General features: G+C 42.5%; 7 protein-coding genes across 7 annotated transcripts; 3 read left to right on the forward strand and 4 right to left on the reverse strand.

Annotated features, from left to right (window-relative positions):
* Positions 1–3,739: 3,739 nt before the first annotated feature.
* Bfra_010282 (uncharacterized protein) lies at positions 3,740–4,382 on the forward strand (the record flags this gene model as incomplete). Its single annotated transcript, XM_037340615.1, has 4 exons — positions 3,740–3,767; positions 3,872–4,059; positions 4,109–4,222; positions 4,311–4,382. The coding sequence occupies 4 exons, from the start codon at positions 3,740–3,742 to the stop codon at positions 4,380–4,382; spliced, it is 402 nt and encodes a 133-aa protein (XP_037189083.1).
* A 2,986-nt stretch (positions 4,383–7,368) lies between these two features.
* Bfra_010283 (putative 5 3 -nucleotidase protein) lies at positions 7,369–9,887 on the reverse strand (the record flags this gene model as incomplete). The annotated part of the gene is made up of 4 exons (XM_037340616.1): positions 7,369–8,719; positions 8,839–8,901; positions 8,952–9,817; positions 9,876–9,887. The coding sequence occupies 4 exons, from the start codon at positions 9,885–9,887 to the stop codon at positions 7,369–7,371; spliced, it is 2,292 nt and encodes a 763-aa protein (XP_037189084.1).
* Positions 9,888–10,534: 647 nt separating this feature from the next.
* Positions 10,535–12,004, reverse strand: Bfra_010284 (uncharacterized protein; the record flags this gene model as incomplete). Its single annotated transcript, XM_037340617.1, has 2 exons — positions 10,535–11,081; positions 11,139–12,004. 2 exons carry the CDS (start codon positions 12,002–12,004, stop codon positions 10,535–10,537), a joined length of 1,413 nt encoding a protein of 470 aa, XP_037189085.1.
* A 710-nt stretch (positions 12,005–12,714) lies between these two features.
* Positions 12,715–13,480, forward strand: Bfra_010285 (putative dash complex subunit duo1 protein; the record flags this gene model as incomplete). The annotated part of the gene is made up of 2 exons (XM_037340618.1): positions 12,715–12,987; positions 13,040–13,480. 2 exons carry the CDS (start codon positions 12,715–12,717, stop codon positions 13,478–13,480), a joined length of 714 nt encoding a protein of 237 aa, XP_037189086.1.
* A 129-nt stretch (positions 13,481–13,609) lies between these two features.
* Positions 13,610–14,995, reverse strand: Bfra_010286 (putative ribonuclease h2 subunit b protein; the record flags this gene model as incomplete). The annotated part of the gene is made up of 1 exon (XM_037340619.1): positions 13,610–14,995. The coding sequence occupies one exon, from the start codon at positions 14,993–14,995 to the stop codon at positions 13,610–13,612; it is 1,386 nt and encodes a 461-aa protein (XP_037189087.1).
* A 782-nt stretch (positions 14,996–15,777) lies between these two features.
* Positions 15,778–18,406, forward strand: Bfra_010287 (putative primase zinc finger protein; the record flags this gene model as incomplete). Its single annotated transcript, XM_037340620.1, has 2 exons — positions 15,778–15,787; positions 15,837–18,406. The coding sequence occupies 2 exons, from the start codon at positions 15,778–15,780 to the stop codon at positions 18,404–18,406; spliced, it is 2,580 nt and encodes an 859-aa protein (XP_037189088.1).
* An 868-nt stretch (positions 18,407–19,274) lies between these two features.
* On the reverse strand, positions 19,275–19,897 carry Bfra_010288 (putative set domain-containing protein 5 protein; the record flags this gene model as incomplete). Its single annotated transcript, XM_037340621.1, has 2 exons — positions 19,275–19,678; positions 19,723–19,897. The coding sequence occupies 2 exons, from the start codon at positions 19,895–19,897 to the stop codon at positions 19,275–19,277; spliced, it is 579 nt and encodes a 192-aa protein (XP_037189089.1).
* Between the last annotated feature and the right edge of the window lie 84 nt (positions 19,898–19,981).

Genomic DNA, 19,981 nt, shown 5'->3' on the forward strand with positions numbered 1-19,981 from the left:
ATCCATCCTCTGCGTTTTTCATTTTGTAGTTTTACTTTCACGTATGTAAAATTCCTTGTTTCAATAATCTCGTATCATCTCATCTCATTCCTATATGTCTCTACCCTCCCTCAAAGTTCCTACTTTACTTTATTGTATTAACTATACTCTACTATTATACTCCATCTCATCCCACCCCATCATTTATCTTTATTTATAGTTCTCCTATAATTTTGCCATTCCCTTGCTCCAAAATTTTGCATTTGAAACTTCATACGGTACACCTATCTGGCTATTTCGATTATTCATCTCTCATATCTTTGGTTCCTGTCAGAACCGAGATGTGTATATATTAAAAGTTATCTACTCAAGAATATGAGGTATTCTTTATCTTCATTTTTGAGTTGATTCTTTTGGATCAAATTCACTAGGTACTGTAGATATATCGAAATGTTCTTTTCCTCATATACTTATTCCTAACCAGTAAATTGATACAGTCGATATGTTACTAGCTTTGTTTGATCACTTTACAATCTAGATCGATGTAATAACTCCCAATCCCTTACCACTTGAGTTCGATTCGGAGAAGATGAAGGAAGATATGGAGGTGATGCATAAGATACGAGGATTCTATGTATATAGCATAAGGGAATAAGAAAAACAGGAATCAAGGAGATGCGGAGATGGGAAAGAGAAATGCATTGTATTGTACTGTACTGTTTTGTATAATTTTGTATCACATTATCCAATACATCACATACAAATAAAAGTTGGAGTTGGGAGATACCTCGGGACTGTGATGGCAGTAGATGTGAATGGGGGGTCGACTTCAAAAATAGTAAGTAAATGTATTAATCGTGTTAAGAGAGGTTAGGAGACGAATATCCAAAGAGATAATGTTTAGGGATAGAGAGATTGATGGGTTATGTGAAATAGAGTGTGTGGAGAAAAATTGAAGTATTTCTATGAAAGGAAAATTGGAGTTTAGATCTAGGATGTGGGATGTGAGTGAGAAATGCTAGATTAAAGGGGGGAGGAGAGAGGATATAAAAGAAGAGATGAAAGAGATCGTAATGAATGGGTGCCAGGCATCATGAATCATTAATGTTCATTCATATTAGAGGAGGTGGAGATTGTGTGCTGTGTGATGATGAAGTATACATGAAATCGAATTGTTTACTCTATTATTGTTGACTTGTTTGTGCTTGATATGCTATAATTCTTGTTATTTGTATAGAGATGTCAAGAAGAAGATTTTCGGAATATTTAGACACTTTTTACCAACACGAAGATAAAATCTTTGAGAGAGGCAAGGGAAACGAGGAAGAGCAGAGGGGAAATCCATCAGAATGATTGTTTGATATTGGTTGAGGGTTTGTTCTTCCTTGGAAATATGTCATCTTGTATGGATGCTTACAGCTCTGTTAGATGGTGACGGTGGTAGTATACTCAGATATGATGAGTTATGTAGTCTAGCATACTGTTTTCTGCGTGTTTTATAAGTATAGGTGACAATAATGTGTGGAATTGAAATGTCACATTATTTGTGATAGGAATATCTGGATGTTTGTGTCGAGAGCGAAATCATGAGGTGAGGTGAAATGTGAAAGTGGAATACAGTAGTGATGATTGTGTATGTATGCGTTGATATGCGTACTATTTGTTTATGGGATGCTGAGATGTAATGTTCACTCAATTTTTGATGCTTAAATAACTAAAGTACAGCTCGCATTAATTTATGTCATTCCCTTCACCTTAATTCCTTTTGATTCTATCTCGCCGGTTTTCTTCTTCTCCCTTGCAAGACATTTTTGGATGTCCAGATTTCCATTTCCCTGCTACCTACGACCAATGTACAGCAGATTTCTGGCCCATCAAAGAAAGGAAAAGAAAAAATATCCGTTGCTATGACCTGAATGGAGTATCTTTTTACCTGCTCAGCTGAACATACTAGCTAGGTAGGTAGTTTTATGAGCTGCAACATACTCACTCAAAGTAGCTTGAAGATGTGAATTCCATCACGTTCACTGTAGCCACACCCAACGAAGAACAAAATCGCAGCAAAATCAACTTCTGGAATTATGTTTGTTGACATACCACATCTCAGTAAATACTTAATCAATATTGAAGTCTAATCACCCAACGTAACGAGGACTGAGAATTCTTCCAGCTTTCCACTCATCCATTACTTCATTCCAACGTATCGGCGCTATAGATGAGAGTGAGGCACTTGCTCACCGAATTTGATAATGAATTGACTGCACTAGGTATTGTTGCTGTCGCTATTAACCTTAGGTTATGTATAGTTGAGAGCCGTGGATCATACATCGCTAGCTAGCACCTCGATTCAGATCCACGCCAGTTCTTTCGACGATAATGTAGGGTTCTCTAGAAACTTCGGGAAAATGATGGGAAATCCAAGGATTAAAGATAGCAAACCCAATAAACGACTGGAGCTGACACCCATTTCACAATATCTTGTACATTGGAAAATAAACTTCGAGACAGATAATGGAAATGCAGGAAGCAGGATGATTGCCACTCTGCATGGAAAGTAGTAGCAGAAATCCAAACGAATCTCTTTCTGAATGACCTGTCAAAGATGCCTTCATAAGCGTATAAGTTACATCTCAACTCAATATAGGGAAATATCTTTAATGAGAAATACCACTGGATATTTTCCTGATTTGAAAATTTCAACTTAATTTCATCATTCTATCTCATTCCGTATCCCCAATGCTCATTCGAATTTTCATTTCTCGAATTAATTCTGTGATGGGTTGTTAGGTTGCAAATCATCACCATGATGAAACATTCCACAACCCCTGAATTTGTTGTTCTTTTCTGTAAAAGGTTGCAATGTAACCCTTCTACTCGTATTTTAGACTGATGAATGTGAAGGATTTCCTAGTTCGTGAAAGATGTTTATGTTGTCCCGTGTAAATGCATCGTCTCTTTTGATAGACAGGATTCCCCTGTTTTATCATTTTCCCTTGAGCTTTACTAAAAGCTTCGAGATTCGAGAATTGTTCATCTTCCGATCCGTTTGGTGCCCTGTTCTCCTCTTCCCCTTCTCCTCTTCCAAGCTCTATTGCCCCACCTGGTGCTAAGATAACTGATAACTTGCATCTTTTTCGCTTCTAGCGGGTAGATCCAGGGCTTTTCAGGGAAGTCCTATCATGCTACACGTGATGGCTAGAAATGAGGGACATGTTGAGGGAAAATCAAAATGAACTGAATGAGAAGGAGAAGGAAAAAGAGAAGAGAAGAGAGAGGAAAGAAAATTATGGAACTGTGATATTAAAAGTCAAACAATAACCACTCGAATCATAATTCCAACTTAATAAATTTACCCTAAATAAATTAGAAATATATATAAATATAAATATTAACAACAACCATCATTTTGGGCCTTGACACAATTGAGAAGGTCTCCTTCCGCTTAGCGGGCTTCGTGGTCGGTCCCAGACCATAACACCACACCTCCCCCAGCACATCTTCCTTCCTCTCCTCTCCCACAAAACAACAACAATCCATAAATCTTTCAAATTTGATCCATCAGATCTATAGATTAACGCGACGAAAGCCTCTCCACAACCCATCAAATCCATTTCATTCAAACAAAGCAAGTAACTATCCGATATCTATGCCCATTTTGCATCGCATATCGCATTGTTGACGCGCCTACCCTTCATCTTGCGCCAATCTCTGTGATTCTTTCACACCATACATTCTTACTAACTGATTCCCATAGGAAGCAATGCCTAGTATAACTAGATCCGCTACTGGTGAGTTACTTTTTATATTCATTTCCCAGATCCCATTCTTCAGCTATTGAAACATACGGTCGCAAATCGCGTAAAAATGGAGCTTCACTAACTCGATATATTAGGCAGTATCCCAGCCCAGCCTGTCTCAGCACCTGTCCAAGCTCCCAAGCCAAAGAAGGCCGCAGCAAAGGCAAACACTGGAAAGAAGGTTGCTCCAACCAACGGCTCTAAGCCAACCGGTGTTGTTAAGAAATCTGCTGTCTCTAAGAAACCCGCTGCCCCAAAGAAGACGCCCGCAGGCATTGCTCAGGTATGTCAGATATTGCTATATCTAAGACCAGATATTGATTATTCAATAGCTTGAAGCTGCTGTAGACGAAAAGGTTGCCGAGGAGGTTGCCGAGGAGGTTGCAGACACCGCTGAGGAAAAAGTCGAGGAGGCTACTGCTGAGAAGCCAGCGCCCAAGACGAAGGTATGTTCCATTTTTACTTTTATATACTTTGATCTTCACCCCAACTCTTTTTCTATTCGCACATAGTTAACACATCATTCTTTCCCAGGCTGCCCCCGCACCAAAGAAGCCTGTCACCACCAAGAAGGCCGTTTCTAAGAAACCCGTCGTTAAGGCCTAAGCAAAAACATCTTTAACAAAATCAATCGCTCTTCAGGAACACATATGGAGGTGTCTCTTTCAAGAGCCTTTATAATATAACAACCCTTTGGATTGAACATACAATCACTCCGTCTAGTTGATACCCAGTATCTTTGTTCTGAGCGAGCGTTACTCTGGAGTGTATATGAATGTGCCCTGGCGTTTCTCAGGCGTTTTCTAGTTTTTGGGTCGAAGGTGGTAATGCTACGTTCAATGTTATGACTTGTGGATCTTTTGGGGGACTGTATCTAGATAGTATCTATGGATGCGTATTTGGGAATAGGGGAATGCTTTTTCTTTACCTTTACTTTTGGAAGAAGAATTGTGACGAGGGAGATTTTGGAAAGATGGAATAGCTTGTTAAATGAACAGACGATGGATCTAAACGAATTGTAAATGTTTTATACCGAACAATTTGAATGCTAGCAGTTGTCTATGCCTTTAATCCTTGTGATACCGTACTTCAAGTTGAAGACCTGCGTCAACCCCTTCATTGATAGGAGTATACATTCAGCTAATAGCGCCCAGCATCGCATACCTTGTTTACTGCTTTTTCTATGCTTCTTCTGTTTTTCATCCCCCAATTTGCTTTCCATATTTTTGTCTTCCGAATTGTGATATCCCTATCCAGCATATCCTTATTCCCACTTACTAGCTGAAGACTTCTTGTCATCACTAACTTAAACAGCACTAGGTACCCATTTCTAAGAGATACAAAATCACCACAAAATGTCCTTTACTTTTCTCTCATCTCCCGTAGCCTGTTTTCACTCCTGCCCCGCCTTCTTTCCAGCTTTGCTCTTCAACCACCTTGATACTTTTTAACAAGTCTGGAAATATACAGTCTATTGACCTTGGATATCTGAAAATCATTGTTTCCTGTATATCTGAAGAGTCTGTATGCTTTTCATGCTCACGCAGATTCCCTTCTTACAAACTCCCCTCCCAAGCTGCTCCGGCTTTACCGCCTCACATTCCCCTATCGTGTCCGGTACTTTCCCCGTCTTTCCCCCCCTCGCTCCCTATCATTTTGTGTCATAGGTTTGTTTGCCTTTCTGGAACATCGCTGGAGGGCATAGCCTAAGTATCTCCTTATTTTCATCTCTAGCCTCATTATTCCGATTCATTGTTTTGGTTTGTTGGGTTTAAGATAGATACTGAAATAGCAAATCTCGTGGCGGCTTTTGAGGGGAGTGGAGAAGTAGGGGGGGTATAGTTGGGTAATGAATGTATGGGATGGATATGGAATGAGTGATTGGTAGTGTGTGGGCGAGGTGGATGGGAAGGGAAGTGAGGGGTTAGGAAGTTAGGAGGTTGATGGATTGAGCGGGCGACGGAGTGCGATGTGCGGAGTGTGGTGTATAGATACTCCTGGTGTGTTGGGAATGGTGGGTTGAGGGGCGGAGGCGATGATTTGATTCGAGCTACGAGTATCGGGACGGAGTTTGGTGGGTTGTGGGGAGGAAACTGGGAAGTTGGGGATGGATGTAAGAGAGATCTTGGTGAGTTTTTCTTCATTTCCACATTTATCTTCTTTCCCACCCGGACCCCAAGTCTCTCATCCATCGTCAAGTAATTAGATTGGTTAAATATCCATGGTTGACTGTTAGAACTTCAACTTCATGTGTCAGCTAACTAGAATTTAGGATTCATATCTCATGGAGATGCGTATCCAAGATGGTGGATAGTGTGTGGCTTGTTTTTTTTTCTCATCGTGGGAGGCTTTTTGATGCTGGGATATGATGTATTTTGATATTGGGAAGGTAATCAAGGAATGTTGGAACTAGGATATGTCTACGAGTTTTAGATCTGAAAATTAGATGCATGGATGTGCATGAAGACTTGAATTTGTGAGGAACAGAGGAGGACCATCTAGCGTATCCCTAGACACATATACACATATAGGTTTCTACATGATTTTCATCGTACGACATGTAGATACATAGGTATCTTTAAGTACTTGGGTGGGTGGTAAATTGCATCTCCTTCAAATCAAACCACGCTGGACTGGAATATACATCTCATCTTATCTTGTCTAGGAAACATACATACATACATACATATCCAATTTCAAATATCGTGCATGTTATCAGATCTTTATTAAGTATTAATTACATCCATTCCCACCACACCCTCTCAAAACCTACACCCCCAAAACTGTCATCAGTCCTGAGAATCAAATGAAAACTTGTAGTGACATCACCCCTCCCTTCTCACCTACCCTCCCGCACTAAGTTAAAGTCTCCCTCATTCCCTCCCATCCCACCATCATATAGTCCATTCCAATTCCACTATTCCACTATTCCACTATTCCACTATCCCAATCCGAGATACAACCCCTCTCAAATTGGAGAGGAGCATAAAATACCTAGCATAGCTAAAGAAAAGCTTCAACCAAAGAAAGCTATACATGCATAAACTACAGGAGCTCAACTTCGTTGTGGGTTAGATTGGATGACTTAGTATATCTTATATCTTGGTTTTTCTCATCTCATCTCACCTCAGAATTGAAATATAAATCGAAATCTAAATCTGATCTCGATACGAGATGTTGGAATTCTAGGTAGAGAGTGGTTTCTCTTTGTATAGATAGGAGATGTTATGATTAAGGAGACGAGAGAGGGGATGTTTGGATATTCATTGTAACTTATGTGACATGGTATGATATGATTAATGGGATTTAATTAGATAGGTATGGTATGATATGGTATAAAGAGATCAGAATAAGGATTTGGAGACGATACTGTAAGATTGGGGTTAAATAAAGTTCAGAGTGTTGGCTCACAAAAGGTACATATATATGTATCGAGTCTGAAAGGGTTCTCTTCCACATAATTCAAACAGAATAATGTAGCTCAGCTCAGCAAATACAAAGTTAAACCATCATACCACTAGCTAGCCAACATGTAATACAGTAGATAACCATCCCAATACTTTTCCGCGCTCATTTTATCACTTCTATAAGCCTATCTCCTTCCCAAATCTACACCCCCGACTCTCACCAACTGTTCTTCTCCCTCCTTCTCACCACCCTCCGATCCCACGCCAAAAAATCCACCAACACTCTTCCCAACAACCTCCTTCCAAAATCCCTCCACAACCGCCTTACACTCCTCTCCACTTTGTCCAAAATCCGGAAACGCATTGACCTCCAATAACCAAACCTCTCCATCCGTATCCACTAAGAAATCAAGTCCAAACGCTTCAAACGCATTTGGCAATGGTTGGAAATGAATACTCATTTCCTTAGCGGCTGCCACAAAAATTTCTGCTGTCAATTTAGATATTTGGGTTTGAATTTTCTCATGTAGAGAGGCGGGGAAGGGGAGAGAAGAAAGAAGATGCACGGCATTTTTCTTCGAGTCTGAGGTCTGTATACAAGTATTTGTAAGATGCGGGTTGAGATCTATTTCGCCCGAGGAGGAAGAGGATGAAGACCAGGGAGGAATGTATGCCGAGCTAGCGAAGAGGGCTAACATGGATTTATAGACGTAAATATCCAGTGCTCCAGAAGCGAGAACATATGTTCTGATATGGAACTTGGTGTTTTTAGGCGCTGTTGTATCAGCATCTGGGGCGAGGAGGAGTGGTGGATGGATATATGGTTGTGCGAGGAAATGACGGAGATGGGATGTTTGGATATAATCTTTCTCTTCATCGTCATGATTTTCAACTTCTTCATCCTCTTCGTCGGAATCAGGTGCGTCCTCTTCCCATCCTTCGAAGATGGCAAGGAGTTCTTCATAAGAGGAAAATAACCTAATACCCTGTCCTCTATCACTCATTCCCGGTTTCAATATCCACCATTCTCTATCCGAGGCGTTGCCTCCTTCCTCATCAACTTTTTCGTTTCGTGCAAAACTTTCCTTCAAATCCCAGCATTCTACCACGGCATCATCCAAGAACTCGGCGTAGTCGACCTCGAAATGCTCTGCGCGCTTGATGTTTGTTTTGAGAATAGAGTCAGGGTTCTTGACACACCATATATGGGATGTTTCACTCAAATAGTGTTTACGAATGAGGGCTTTGCGAATAACGTAGGCATTTGTAAGTGAAGTTGTAGGTTTTGATGTTATTTCATCGAAAGGGATGCTTTCGTATGATGAGATATGGAGGTAAGGCAAGTCTGGTGTTGGGAGATCAGATGGAGAAGAGAGAAGTGTATATGAAGATTGAGGGAGCTGCTTTAGAGCCGAAAGGATTAAGGGTTGGACATAGGAATCCTCGTAGTCGATATAGGCGTAGAAATGAGGTTGCTTTGACTTGGGTTCTTGAAGGGAGAGATCCGATATTGATGGTATTGGATCTAAGGATGGTCTGGCGAAAGGATTGGTCAGAGGTGCTCGATTACGTTGGTGCGTTTAAAATGAGTGGGGAAGAACTTGTATTGGTCTAACAATATCTAATGCTCTATTGATATGCCATTAATAACTCACAACTTCAACTCTCCTTGTGTCGCCGCGGTAGCATGCATGAAATTTGCTTTTAATGGAGTGACACTATAAAAATGTTAGTCTCAGGAGAATCATTGATCTAAAATAGAACATACCTTGTGTAACCTTCCTTAACAGCCCAGCCATCATTACCAGGTTCAGCTTCCTCTACACTCTTATAGACATCTGTGAACCTTGGTGCCCATTTGAAATGTTTATGTGTATGTCCGACAGCCTTCTTCCCCTCCCCAGCTCCCTCCCCCTGCTGCCCTTCCTTTTCTCTGATCTTCTCTTCTTCCTCATCGGCATCCTCATCGTTTCCGTCTACCTCCTCAAAGCAACTTCCTTCTCCCCAGTAGTTCTGCAACATAGTTGTCCACAAAATCTTGTTCTTCTCCACTCCCTCCACCAACGGAACATTGACTGTATACAAATCCACACCCTCACCCCAATTGTTATACAAATACTCGATAATCTTCACTCCAACTCTACTTGCGCCTGCAATAATTTCTGGATCATGGTTTCTCGTAAAAAACGCAAAACTCAACGCAATGGCCTTTCTCTTACAAATCGCCGCCTCCATCGCCCCTCCAACAGTACCACTACTCAAACTGAAAACCGCCGTACTATTTCTCCCATAGTTTGGTCCACTAACGACCAAATCCACTGGCCCTCTATCCTTAAAATAATGATAAAGACCAATTTGTACGCACGATGCAGGTGTGCCATCTACTAATACCCATTCTTCGATATTATCGCTCGAGGGACGAGCATGTGTTGTACCGTCATCTTCGTGAAGGGTACCGGGTCTGAAATACGTGGGTTTGACGGTTTGACCGACCATGTGCGCTTTGCCTATCCATGAACGTTGGGTATGGGGAAGGACGACTGAAACTATGTGGCCGGCGGCTTGGAGATTTTGGACGAGGGAGTGAACATAGGGAGAGGATTTGTTAGAGGGAGGTCCATCATCATTTACTACCTGTTATGAATTGTTGATTAGAATATCAATATTTGATACAATGTAAACTTTCACTTACGAGAATATGCATCTTGAATGTGGTTGTCTGAGAAGTTGTTGTATTCAAAAGAGCTGTTGATATTTTGGTGGGATGTGCGGGGGATATTTATCGATATCGGATCTTTTTAGTCAGGGATTTAAAACACTTCAATACAAGGGCTCTTTGAGCTATTGAGTTTGACACTACCGGTATCAGATACTAAGGTACCTATGGCATCATTTGCATGACATACATGACAATCACAATCGAATCAAATCAAATCAAATCAAATCATCAAAAGAAACGTTTATTAATATGCTTGATCATCATTTTATCTCGTTAGGTACAGTAGTAGACCAATTCTCGCTATGCCTGAAAACTGAAAACGCCATTGCCTGGTATTTTACAAAAAAGGTGCGCGTGAAGGGGTCCAAATTCTGCTATGTGCGATGGCCTCGAAGAACTCATCAAATCATGCAGAATGACCGTTAAGAAGTAAAAAGCATCAAGTGGATGATTAAAAGAAATAAACACTGCAGGTTCCTGCAGTCAAAGAAAGCTCATGAGAAGATATCTCGAGAACCTCTGTGAAAAACTCCCACCCAGTCCGTCCCATGCGTTCACCAATATGCATTCAATCTTCGTTCCAATATCCCTTAAACAAATAAAAAAGTCATAACCAGAATTCTAAGAGAATCTTAGTTGCGTGCTCTCTTCACTTCCTCGGTAGGTCTCGAAACAGATTCTCCATCTCGCTTTCTGGTTGCGCGTTCGAAGTTGTTGTCACTTCCAGAAGACTTGGATGGGCTAGTAACGTGGGAGCGGCCACGGCGTGGGGGAGTTACTGGCGAATCGACAACATCATATCTCTTTGTAGCACGTGTAGCTCTTTTGATAGTGGGTGAAGATGAAGGTCCAAATCTTGGTGCATCCGGAGTCATAAGACCTTGATTGTGGGATGGAGTGCGTAGTTCAGCATCACTCTCTGTCGCATCGGTCTCAAATTTCTCCTCGATATCAGTCAAAGCTTCCTCTTCGTCTTCGGTGGAGACTTGAACCTGTGGAATGACGGGTGCTCTGCGATTGTTGGTGAACAATTGACGTCTGCATGAACGTGTAACAGGTCCATTAAATTCGCCTGCAAAGCTTTGATCGAGAATCATAACTTCAGCACGACCTGCACCTCGGGTTGGACTGTGACTTGCGGATGCGTTTGAATTCTTCTTGAAAATAAGTTTACCACGGCTTTAGTAGTAGTTAGTAAAATTCAATCTTGGGTCGGGTGAAGGTAATGCGACTTACAAATTAGAAACGTGTCCATCCTCACGACCCATAAGCTGCTCCATTGTTTGATCCTCCTCTCCTGGAACGTGAATCAACTTGGGTTTGCGGCTTCTGCCTCTAGTATTTTGTGGAGGGCTACTACCAAGGAAAGGATTATCGGCATGGCTGTCAACCTCTGGAATGCGGTCCTCAGAGTCGGTGAATATAGCAATTGGTTCATCTGCAGATGAGCTTCCAAAGTCAAAATTATCGTATCTCTTGCGATTCTTCTTGGGTTTTGGCATCGCATCCGCAGAATTGTCGGCATGGATCGAGGTAAAAAGAGTACGTGAAACCGCATTAATTCCTTGCTTCAATTCCTCCGTTTGTTTGGGATGGCGTGGGGTTTTAGAAGGTGTTGGTAGCATACCGTCGCCGCGAACCATCGCACCAGATCGTTGATGGTTGTCCATTTTTTGCTCTTTTTTCTTATCTTTAGGAGTGAGACCGAGAGCTGTAGCTGCGGATGAGGTGCTGCCGAGATTTAATGCGCCAGAAACTTGTCGGCCGGCAATTGTGGTAGACGATTTGGGTGCGCGTCGTTTAGTCGCAATTTGAGGAGATTTAGGCGGCGACGAGTGAATATGTTGAGGTGTACCAGAGAAGACAACTTTTCTAGCGACTCGAGGTGTTGATTGCGGAGTAGAAAGACTGTTGCGAATATTATGTTTAATAGATGGAGGTGGTGGAGTAACCGCGTTACGAATTGCCCTTGAAGCTACTCGACTTGATTTTCTGGGCGAATACGGTTCGTAATTATCATCGTAGCCGAATCGTGGTGTTGATGGAGTTTTGAGGGAAGTGGAAGGTGGTGGTGTACTTGGTCTCATAGTAGCGGAAGCCATCTTCGCAAACCAAAAAAGAACCTTCAAGGTCGGTCGGTAAGGTAAACGTCGTTCAATCCAATGCTCAAAATCTACTCAAAGCCCTGTTCTTGGAAGATAGGATAGAATTGAAAGGTATCAAGAAGTGATTCTTAGTGAAAGGTGAAATGAATCCGCAACTGATGGTATATGTATAGGTTGTTTAAGGGCGACGATGTAAATAAACCAGCTGTTGGTACGGTAGTGGTTGTGTTGCTTGCTTGCTTGTTTGTTGATGTGGCACAGAAAAATGTCTGAATTTTGTGAAATCACGACGATGACGCTGAAATGCTAAGCAAAGGAATCAAAATACTCTTGTATAAATGAGGATATTGCATAAATGAAGGAATTAGACAAGAATAAGGTCGAAGGGATGGTAATATTGGTCTTGTTTACTGTCTTGACCAAAAAACCAGGAGGTTGAAAGAAAGATTCCCAGCCATGTTGATTTCCTTAGGCTTTCATTAGTGTCCCAACGCTCGGACGATTTCTGTTAGATTGATGAATGACAGCGAATATTTGGACCAAATGGACGTGAATTTGTGAATTTACGTGACTTTACGCGTCAAAATATACTCTTTGGGGGTCTTTCGAAGGATTCTAGAAAAATTCAAAGTCACATTCTTCCTCACTGACCCACTGATACCGACACTGACCCTGTCCTTGTCCTTGCCCTTACCTCTTGGTCCATTATGGCTACCCCAGATATTGGCAAGCTAGACCTTTCAGATTCAGATAATGAAGACCTTTTTGCATCCCCTTCCAAACCCCCAAAGGCTGATCTCAAGACTCTAAACAAGGGTTCAGAAGGCAATGCGCCGGCGCAAAGAAGTGGGGGATCAAAATACGATGCTGAGACAGCAAGAGAATCGGCTCTCCAAAAGGAACTAGAAGGAGTTCGCAATATCAATGAACTCATAGAAGGAGTACTGGGCAGTCTGGATCTTGCGAAGGGAAATATGGATGTAAGGAGAATTTGTATGATAGGCATTGAATTATCGCTAAGAATTATTTCAGACAGTCTCACAAACGGTTACATCAGCTTCAACCCTACTTAACACATGGATTCGCATACTATCACAGACGGAACATAATCAAAGATTGATCTTGAATCCAAATTGGCGGGGCGCAAGTCAGGATATTGCAGATATGGAGAACGAGCAGGTATTGAAAGCTCAAGCTGCTGAACGTCGGGCTGCGGAGGAAGAGCGAAGGAGAGAAGCTGCAAGGCAAAGAGCGGAGGATGAAGAAAGGCAAAGACAAGCTGGCACAGCATCTCGTGGAACCCGAGGAGGAAGAGGCAGAGCCAGAGGAGGAGTACTAAGACCTGGAAGTGTTAGCTCGTCAGGATACGGTCGTGGAAGTTCGACCGGCTCAAGCACAGGTACTGGCACAAGCAGAGGTGGATCAGGTATTGGACGAGGTATTCCACGAGGCAGAGCACGAGGAGTACGATGAATCATTCAAATCATTCGCTGCAATATTCTACATGATGGTGTCTCAGATATGCCAACCCGGATCGATCATTACCCAAACCCATACCCCAAACCTGCCACAACGCCAAATTTCTTGCAGTAATAAGTACAATCATTTCTTCTTGAAGAAGTCGCTCATCTTTTTCATACCACTAGTGTTGACCTTCTTTAGGTTCTTGACACCTCTGCTCTCACCAGCCTTTTTCCTCTTATCCTCCTCGTCTTGTTTGCGCTTCTTTTCTGCGCGCGTCTCTATCTCTTCATCATCACCTACCGTTGCTCGCTTTCTCGAATAATCTCCCATAGATCTTGCCGCCAAAGCATCTTGTCGCAATTTCGTTAGAGATGCAAGATGGCCATCCAAGGAAGTGAAGTCGATTGGTGATGCTGATGATTTCAAAAAATTCTTCAATGTGTCACTGAGGTGAGGGGCTATGTAATTCGAGCAGATGAAAAAGAATGCCGTACGGATGCGCAGCAGATCCGCAACTCCCTCGGGCGCATCGATCGATAACATGCTTATTTTCTCATCTTTAGAGACGCCAGCCAAATCGCCCGATATTGATGTTACTGCTGTGGAAGCTTCTGAAATTGAACTGGCTACAGTATCTGCGGATGAGTCTGTAATTTGTGTATTTTGTGACTCGGCTCGTGGAGTCGAAGTTCCTGAATTTACCGATGTACTCTGTTCCTCGTTCAATCCTTCCTGAGTAGATTCCTCTCCACGGTTGATACTCAACACTGGTACGTCCAGCACTTTTCTAACGAGTTTCTCCTCCATACTAGAAGGCAATCCGTGCTCAACCATTTTCTTGGCCTTCTTTAAGAGTTCCTTGAATAACTTTTCCTCGTTTATTCTGAACATTGTTTCGTCCCCAGCGTCCACTGTATCGCATACTGCTGTCATTCTTTTTTCTAGCGTCAATCGTAGTGGGCCAGCTCTTAGGAAAGACCCCAAATGTGGTGATATAGATATCAATTTGTCGAAATAATCATCGCCAGACAGGAACAACTTCTTGGGTGGATCCGAGACTTTAGTCGTGGGAAGAGGTGTCAGAGCTGGAAGAATAATGAATAGAGAGTCAATTGGCGTCGCAATGAATAGATCTGCCCCCTTCGTGACATAACCTTTAGCTCTGGATGAAGAGCCTTCTTTATCATTCGTTTCATCTTTGGGTAGTTCTTCCTCTAATGGTGCCGTCGACTCCTCTTCCGGTACAAGTAACCAGCTTTTAGGAGTGGTTTTTGGTGCAGCTATCCGAGTAAATTCATTGAAACCTTTGTTGGGGCACACAAGATATCGACTATCCTTTGCATATCTAGGATTCTCGAGTGTGATAATCCGAGCCTTTGTACTGATATCCTTTGGTAATATGAAAACTCTTGGAGGGTTGATATCGTCTGGCTGCAATTTGACTTTTGGATCGGCGACTTTCGAAGGTTCTGTTTCCACTGCTGCAGCTTTGGTGGCTGGTCTCCCTCTAGTTTTAACCACCATATCCTAAACAGTTGTATGTATAATTATTGTAGAATCGTTCAGTGCGTCGCAAATAAACCACTGTGTTGTGTATTTGAGTTCTGGGTGAATATGTACCTAGCTATCTTAGAATCTTTGAGACTCAACCACTTTAAGAAGTCGCGTCTTGTCGCGTTACATAGAGGCGCGTCGGCTTAGTCATGCATAGCAACCAATAAAGCCAATTGCTTTAAATTGAAGTCCAAGGCTGGGAACGCCTATTGGCTTGCACTATATTTTGAAATCCGGGGTTTTGCGCTTTTGCTTCAATTCAAACATCTGGATTTGGAAATAGAGCGATAGAGCGAACGATAACCCAAAGTTAAAGCTCACACTATTTCAATTCTCATCTGAATGAGCTGAAGATCTTATATGCCAATGGACAAGCTTCCTCAGAAACGAATGACAATCACATCATAAATTCAAATGGTATTCCTGCCTTTACCATTTGATAACCCACAATCTTATATTATCTTCGATCCGTCTGCAGATTCACCTCGTTCTTCAAGCACAAGCAACATCAAATTTCCATTTCGTTGGTTATTGTACAGTGTATGCGATCCGACTTCTACAACTTTCTACGGTACGGATTTCTATGGATGAACGTTTAGCAAAACGCATTACAAGTCAACAATTACCCCGAATTCGCAGTATATATGACAAACAACAATCCTTCGCGAAAATTGATATCACAATATCGAATTAATTTAAACCGCTTCCTTAGCTGCATATTTTGTTACTTGCACATTATTATTGTGCTCATTATGTCCCAAGGTATGTGCGCTGTCATTCCGTATAAAATTTATGACTGAGTAGATAAAAGGCGGTGCTGAAGAGGCTCAATGGCCACCAAGATCTCCCCGAGAAGCACTATTAAGTACCCCCGGTGGTCGTGATCGATTACGACGATACGCAACAGGATTTTCCCCTACTGCTTCCCCTTCGAAACGACGACCCATTGTGTCGCAAACACCACAAGCTATAGGCAAAGATCGGATGAAGGCCGATATGTATATGGAAGAGACGGGGGGCGACGACGAAGACGATGAAGAAACTTTACAGTTGAAATTACAGGAAATCCAAGCGCGACTTCGATTAAAGCAGTTGCAAAAGAAGAACAAGCAGAGTTCGGATTCGGAGGGCGAGAAGATCGAGAGGAGCGAGCAACTTGAGAGTCACAGGCCCACATCGGGTCTTTTGAGAGCAAACTCTGCAGCGACAAATAGAGCGTCTTCGAGATTGGCAGGATTAGGAGCGGCAGGGTTAAGAGAGAGACCATCGCAACGCCCAAAGTCACGTACCGAGATCAATGTTCCAGCATCACCACCGCGCCGTGTTCAGCCTGCTGAACTTCCACAATCTCCTGGAAGGGTTCTACTTGGTATTGATAAAGGATTGAAAGGAATAGACATTTCGCTCAAGAGAGCACCGGGCTTAAGGAAGAATCTAGAGTCAGATTTTAACAATGCGAAACGAACCGGGCCATTCCTACAACGAAGTCAGTCACAAACTGGAAATCGCATATCTGCATCGCAAAGTTTTAATCAGGCGGAGAGACCGAAATCTTTTAGCGAAAGAATGGCTGCAGCCAGGATTACGGATACTGAGCGACAGGAAAGGGCAGCTCGAATCAAGAAAACTCGCAGCACAGCATTCGATATAGATCAGAAGCAGATGGAGTCATTCAAATCCAATGCAATCGAATTACCTAGCCATCCTGCTCCCACCAAAGAGTTCAGTCGAGAGGAAGTCTTAAATTCTCTCAACAATCCGAACGGGGAATTAAGACGGCATAAAACTACTTCAAATTTACGTTCAATGCCAATTAACAGCAACGAAACAACCGCCAGGCCACTGACCCAAGGTCCACAAGGCTCCTTTGATAGCTCGAGACGTCCCGAAATTAAAAATAGTCATGAAATATACGCTGGCCTGAGAAGAGGCTCACAGGACTCTCAAAACTCTTTTGATGCCTCGAAACGTTTAGCTTTCAGAAACGGTAATGGTTCACAGAGCTCTCAAAGTTCATTTGATACGTATCGTTCAGCGTTGAGGAACGGCACTGAAGCAAAGTTCTTGAACAGGCCCGACTCACGTGATAGAAGACCCGATTCACAAGACAAGAATTTAAACACGCGAAGTGCTTTCGATAATTTGAATCGAACGCGTTCGAATAGCAATCTCAACAAAGCGTCATCAGACACTTCCGATGGTGAAACTTCGCAATTCGAACCATATTCTACCTCCCATCTCTCCAAGCGGATCATTCCCCATCAAGTACTCACTCGAACCCTTCAGGGAAAGAAAACTTTTCTTATACCTGATTTACTCAGGACTGTAAAAGCCCCTGACTTTGCCGGCCCTGAGATCGAAGAAGATGTTGTTGTGTTCGCAACCATCGCAGCAAAATCTGCACCACGAGCGCACCAGGACCAAGCTAAGAATGGCGGCAAATTCATGGTTCTTACCCTTACCGATCTCAAATGGGAAGTCGAACTTTTTCTTTTCAGAACTGCCTTTGAAAAGTTCTGGAAGCTCACACCCGGAACTGTCATTGCCCTTCTCAACCCCGGATTCATGCCTCCAGCTCGAGGGAAAACTGACACAGGTAAATTCAGCCTTACGCTTAGCTCAAGTGACGATACAATACTTGAAATTGGCACAAATAGAGACCTAGGATATTGCAAGAGCGTCAAAAGAGACGGTAAAACTTGTGATACCTGGGTCAATACACGACACACCGAATTCTGCGACTATCACGTCAATCTTTCTCTTACCAAGACCCATGCAAACCGCATGGAAGTCAATACTATGAGCTTCGGCCCCAAACGTAATTTTGGCGGAGGTGGAACGGAACAAAAATACAACTCTCGAGATATGGCGGGCTATAAGCAACGCCGAGAAGAACTCAAGAAGGATGAAAAGACGAAATATGACAGAGAAAGTCATAGTCAAATTTACATTGGCAAAAGAAGCGCCGTAAGCTTATTAGACGATGTTGATTTTGACCCTGATGCTTTTCATAGAGGGAGCACAAAGGAAGACCGGATGACGAAACAACTTCTAGCTCAAGAAAAAGAGAGGGAGCTCGGTAGGAAATTAGGGATGATGGGTGGAGGACTCGGTGCTGATTACATGAAGAGACGTAATCCGGTACAACTTAACTCACAGGATACTAGAAACAGCGAAAGAGAACTGTCTCCACCGGATGCTAGGAAGCTTGGCCTCATTGGTACCAAACCTTCTGTTCGATTGAGCCCGATCAACAAGCGTAAGCGAGTCAATACAATTGGCGGAGTTAAGAAGAAGACTCGCTTTGTAACTGCAAAGGGGATTAGAGAGGCGGGAAGAGAGAGTTTGGGAGGTCCAGAACTGGATATTGAATTGGACTAGGAGTTTTTGTAATTTTTCAACGGCTGTATGTATATGAACGTTGGGCATTCAAGTGTCGTTTTTTCGTGATTGATTTGGGAATACTACTTTGGCGCGTTTTGGGCATACTTTATTCGAGTACTAGCATATTATATCCAGGGAGGGAAGGAATGAAGGAGTATCATCTATATCGTTATTGGCAATGGACTGGACTTGGACTTGGACTTGGGACTCGGGTTGGGAGGGGCTGAATGAATGATGAATCAATGAACACGTTCTGCAACTGTATATAAATACCAAGAAGTACAATGACAAGTCGTCTCAAAAGTTTAACTTCAGCTTTTTTTCACTATTTGGCGGTGATTTTGATTTGCAGCTGAGTTTTGCATCGACGTACTCCACTATGTCAGTTTTAGTGAAATGATCTTGAGTATATTGTTGGCGGATTCCCGTGCTCGATATGTTTCGTTTTAATTCAACTTCCGGCGAAGGGTTTGTGTTGATCTAGACACGATCGTTCTGTCTCTTTGCGACTGGATACTAGAATAGTGTCTGAGGTGGGTTTGGTATTAGTTTTTAGCCGAGCTCTAGGAGGTTCGGTTCATGCTTGTAGTTATGTTTCGGCAAGTTAATCTCATGCTATATGGTGCACATAGTTTTTGTGATAATAGAGTAGAATCACAGACCCTATCAGTAAGTGGTTGAAATCTGCCATTTAACTACACTGTTATGGTTCAGTATCAAGATAGGTAAACTAGTCAAAGCTCTTAATTCCCCCTCCTACATGTCCTGAATACAACAGACTCAAATAACCCCCAAGAGCACATACCAAAAGGTAGCCGGTAATACAACAAGTCTACATTCCATCTCTCCACAACCACTTTTCAAGCTATTCAGTATTCAGTCCCTTTGGTAGTTTCTTCTTTCCAGTCTGCCACTTATTTGTTAGCGCGAAACTTCCATATTGGGAAGGTTTCTTTATCAATTTTGTCATGTTCTGAATATCTGGGCCATCCTCTCGTTCACACAGAACTCTTTCACTATAAGCCCTCTCCATAAAAAAGCTCGCTCGCGCTTGATCACTTTGCGCAATGCTAATATTGAAAGCATCCCAGTAGATATCAGAGATCAATATGTTTGCCCTGTCTTCATTTTCCTCTTTGAGTATCTCAATAGAGGTGTGGCAGTCTGCTAGACTTTCTGTGGGGTGTTCAACTGTTCGCTTCTCTTTATGAATTTCAAGTCTAAGAAATTCAAGATTGCTACGTTGAGTATTACTCGCTTGAGTCTCGGCTGGTGAGAAGCTGCAAAGACGACACGTACAATCAAATGCATACGCTCTCTTGAGATGTGCACGCCGTGCATCGAAGGTTTCTCCTTTACCGGGGACGGTACGCGATGATTACCTCTTCTCCAGTTTTGATGGCGCACACGGCGTGGAGATTTCAGCACTCGGTTTTGGGGTTCCAGTAAGTATGTGTATTGGGAAGACAGTCGTGATTGATGAGGCATATTGTAGGACATATATCAACAATTTTAGAACCAGTGCCGCGACCTATAGCATTGGTTACCAGAATACCGGAAAACGGTTGTTCC

The sequence above is a fragment of the Botrytis fragariae genome, assembly GCF_013461495.1.
Source record: "Botrytis fragariae strain BVB16 chromosome Unknown tig00000186, whole genome shotgun sequence".
Classification (NCBI taxonomy): Eukaryota; Fungi; Ascomycota; class Leotiomycetes; order Helotiales; family Sclerotiniaceae; genus Botrytis; species Botrytis fragariae.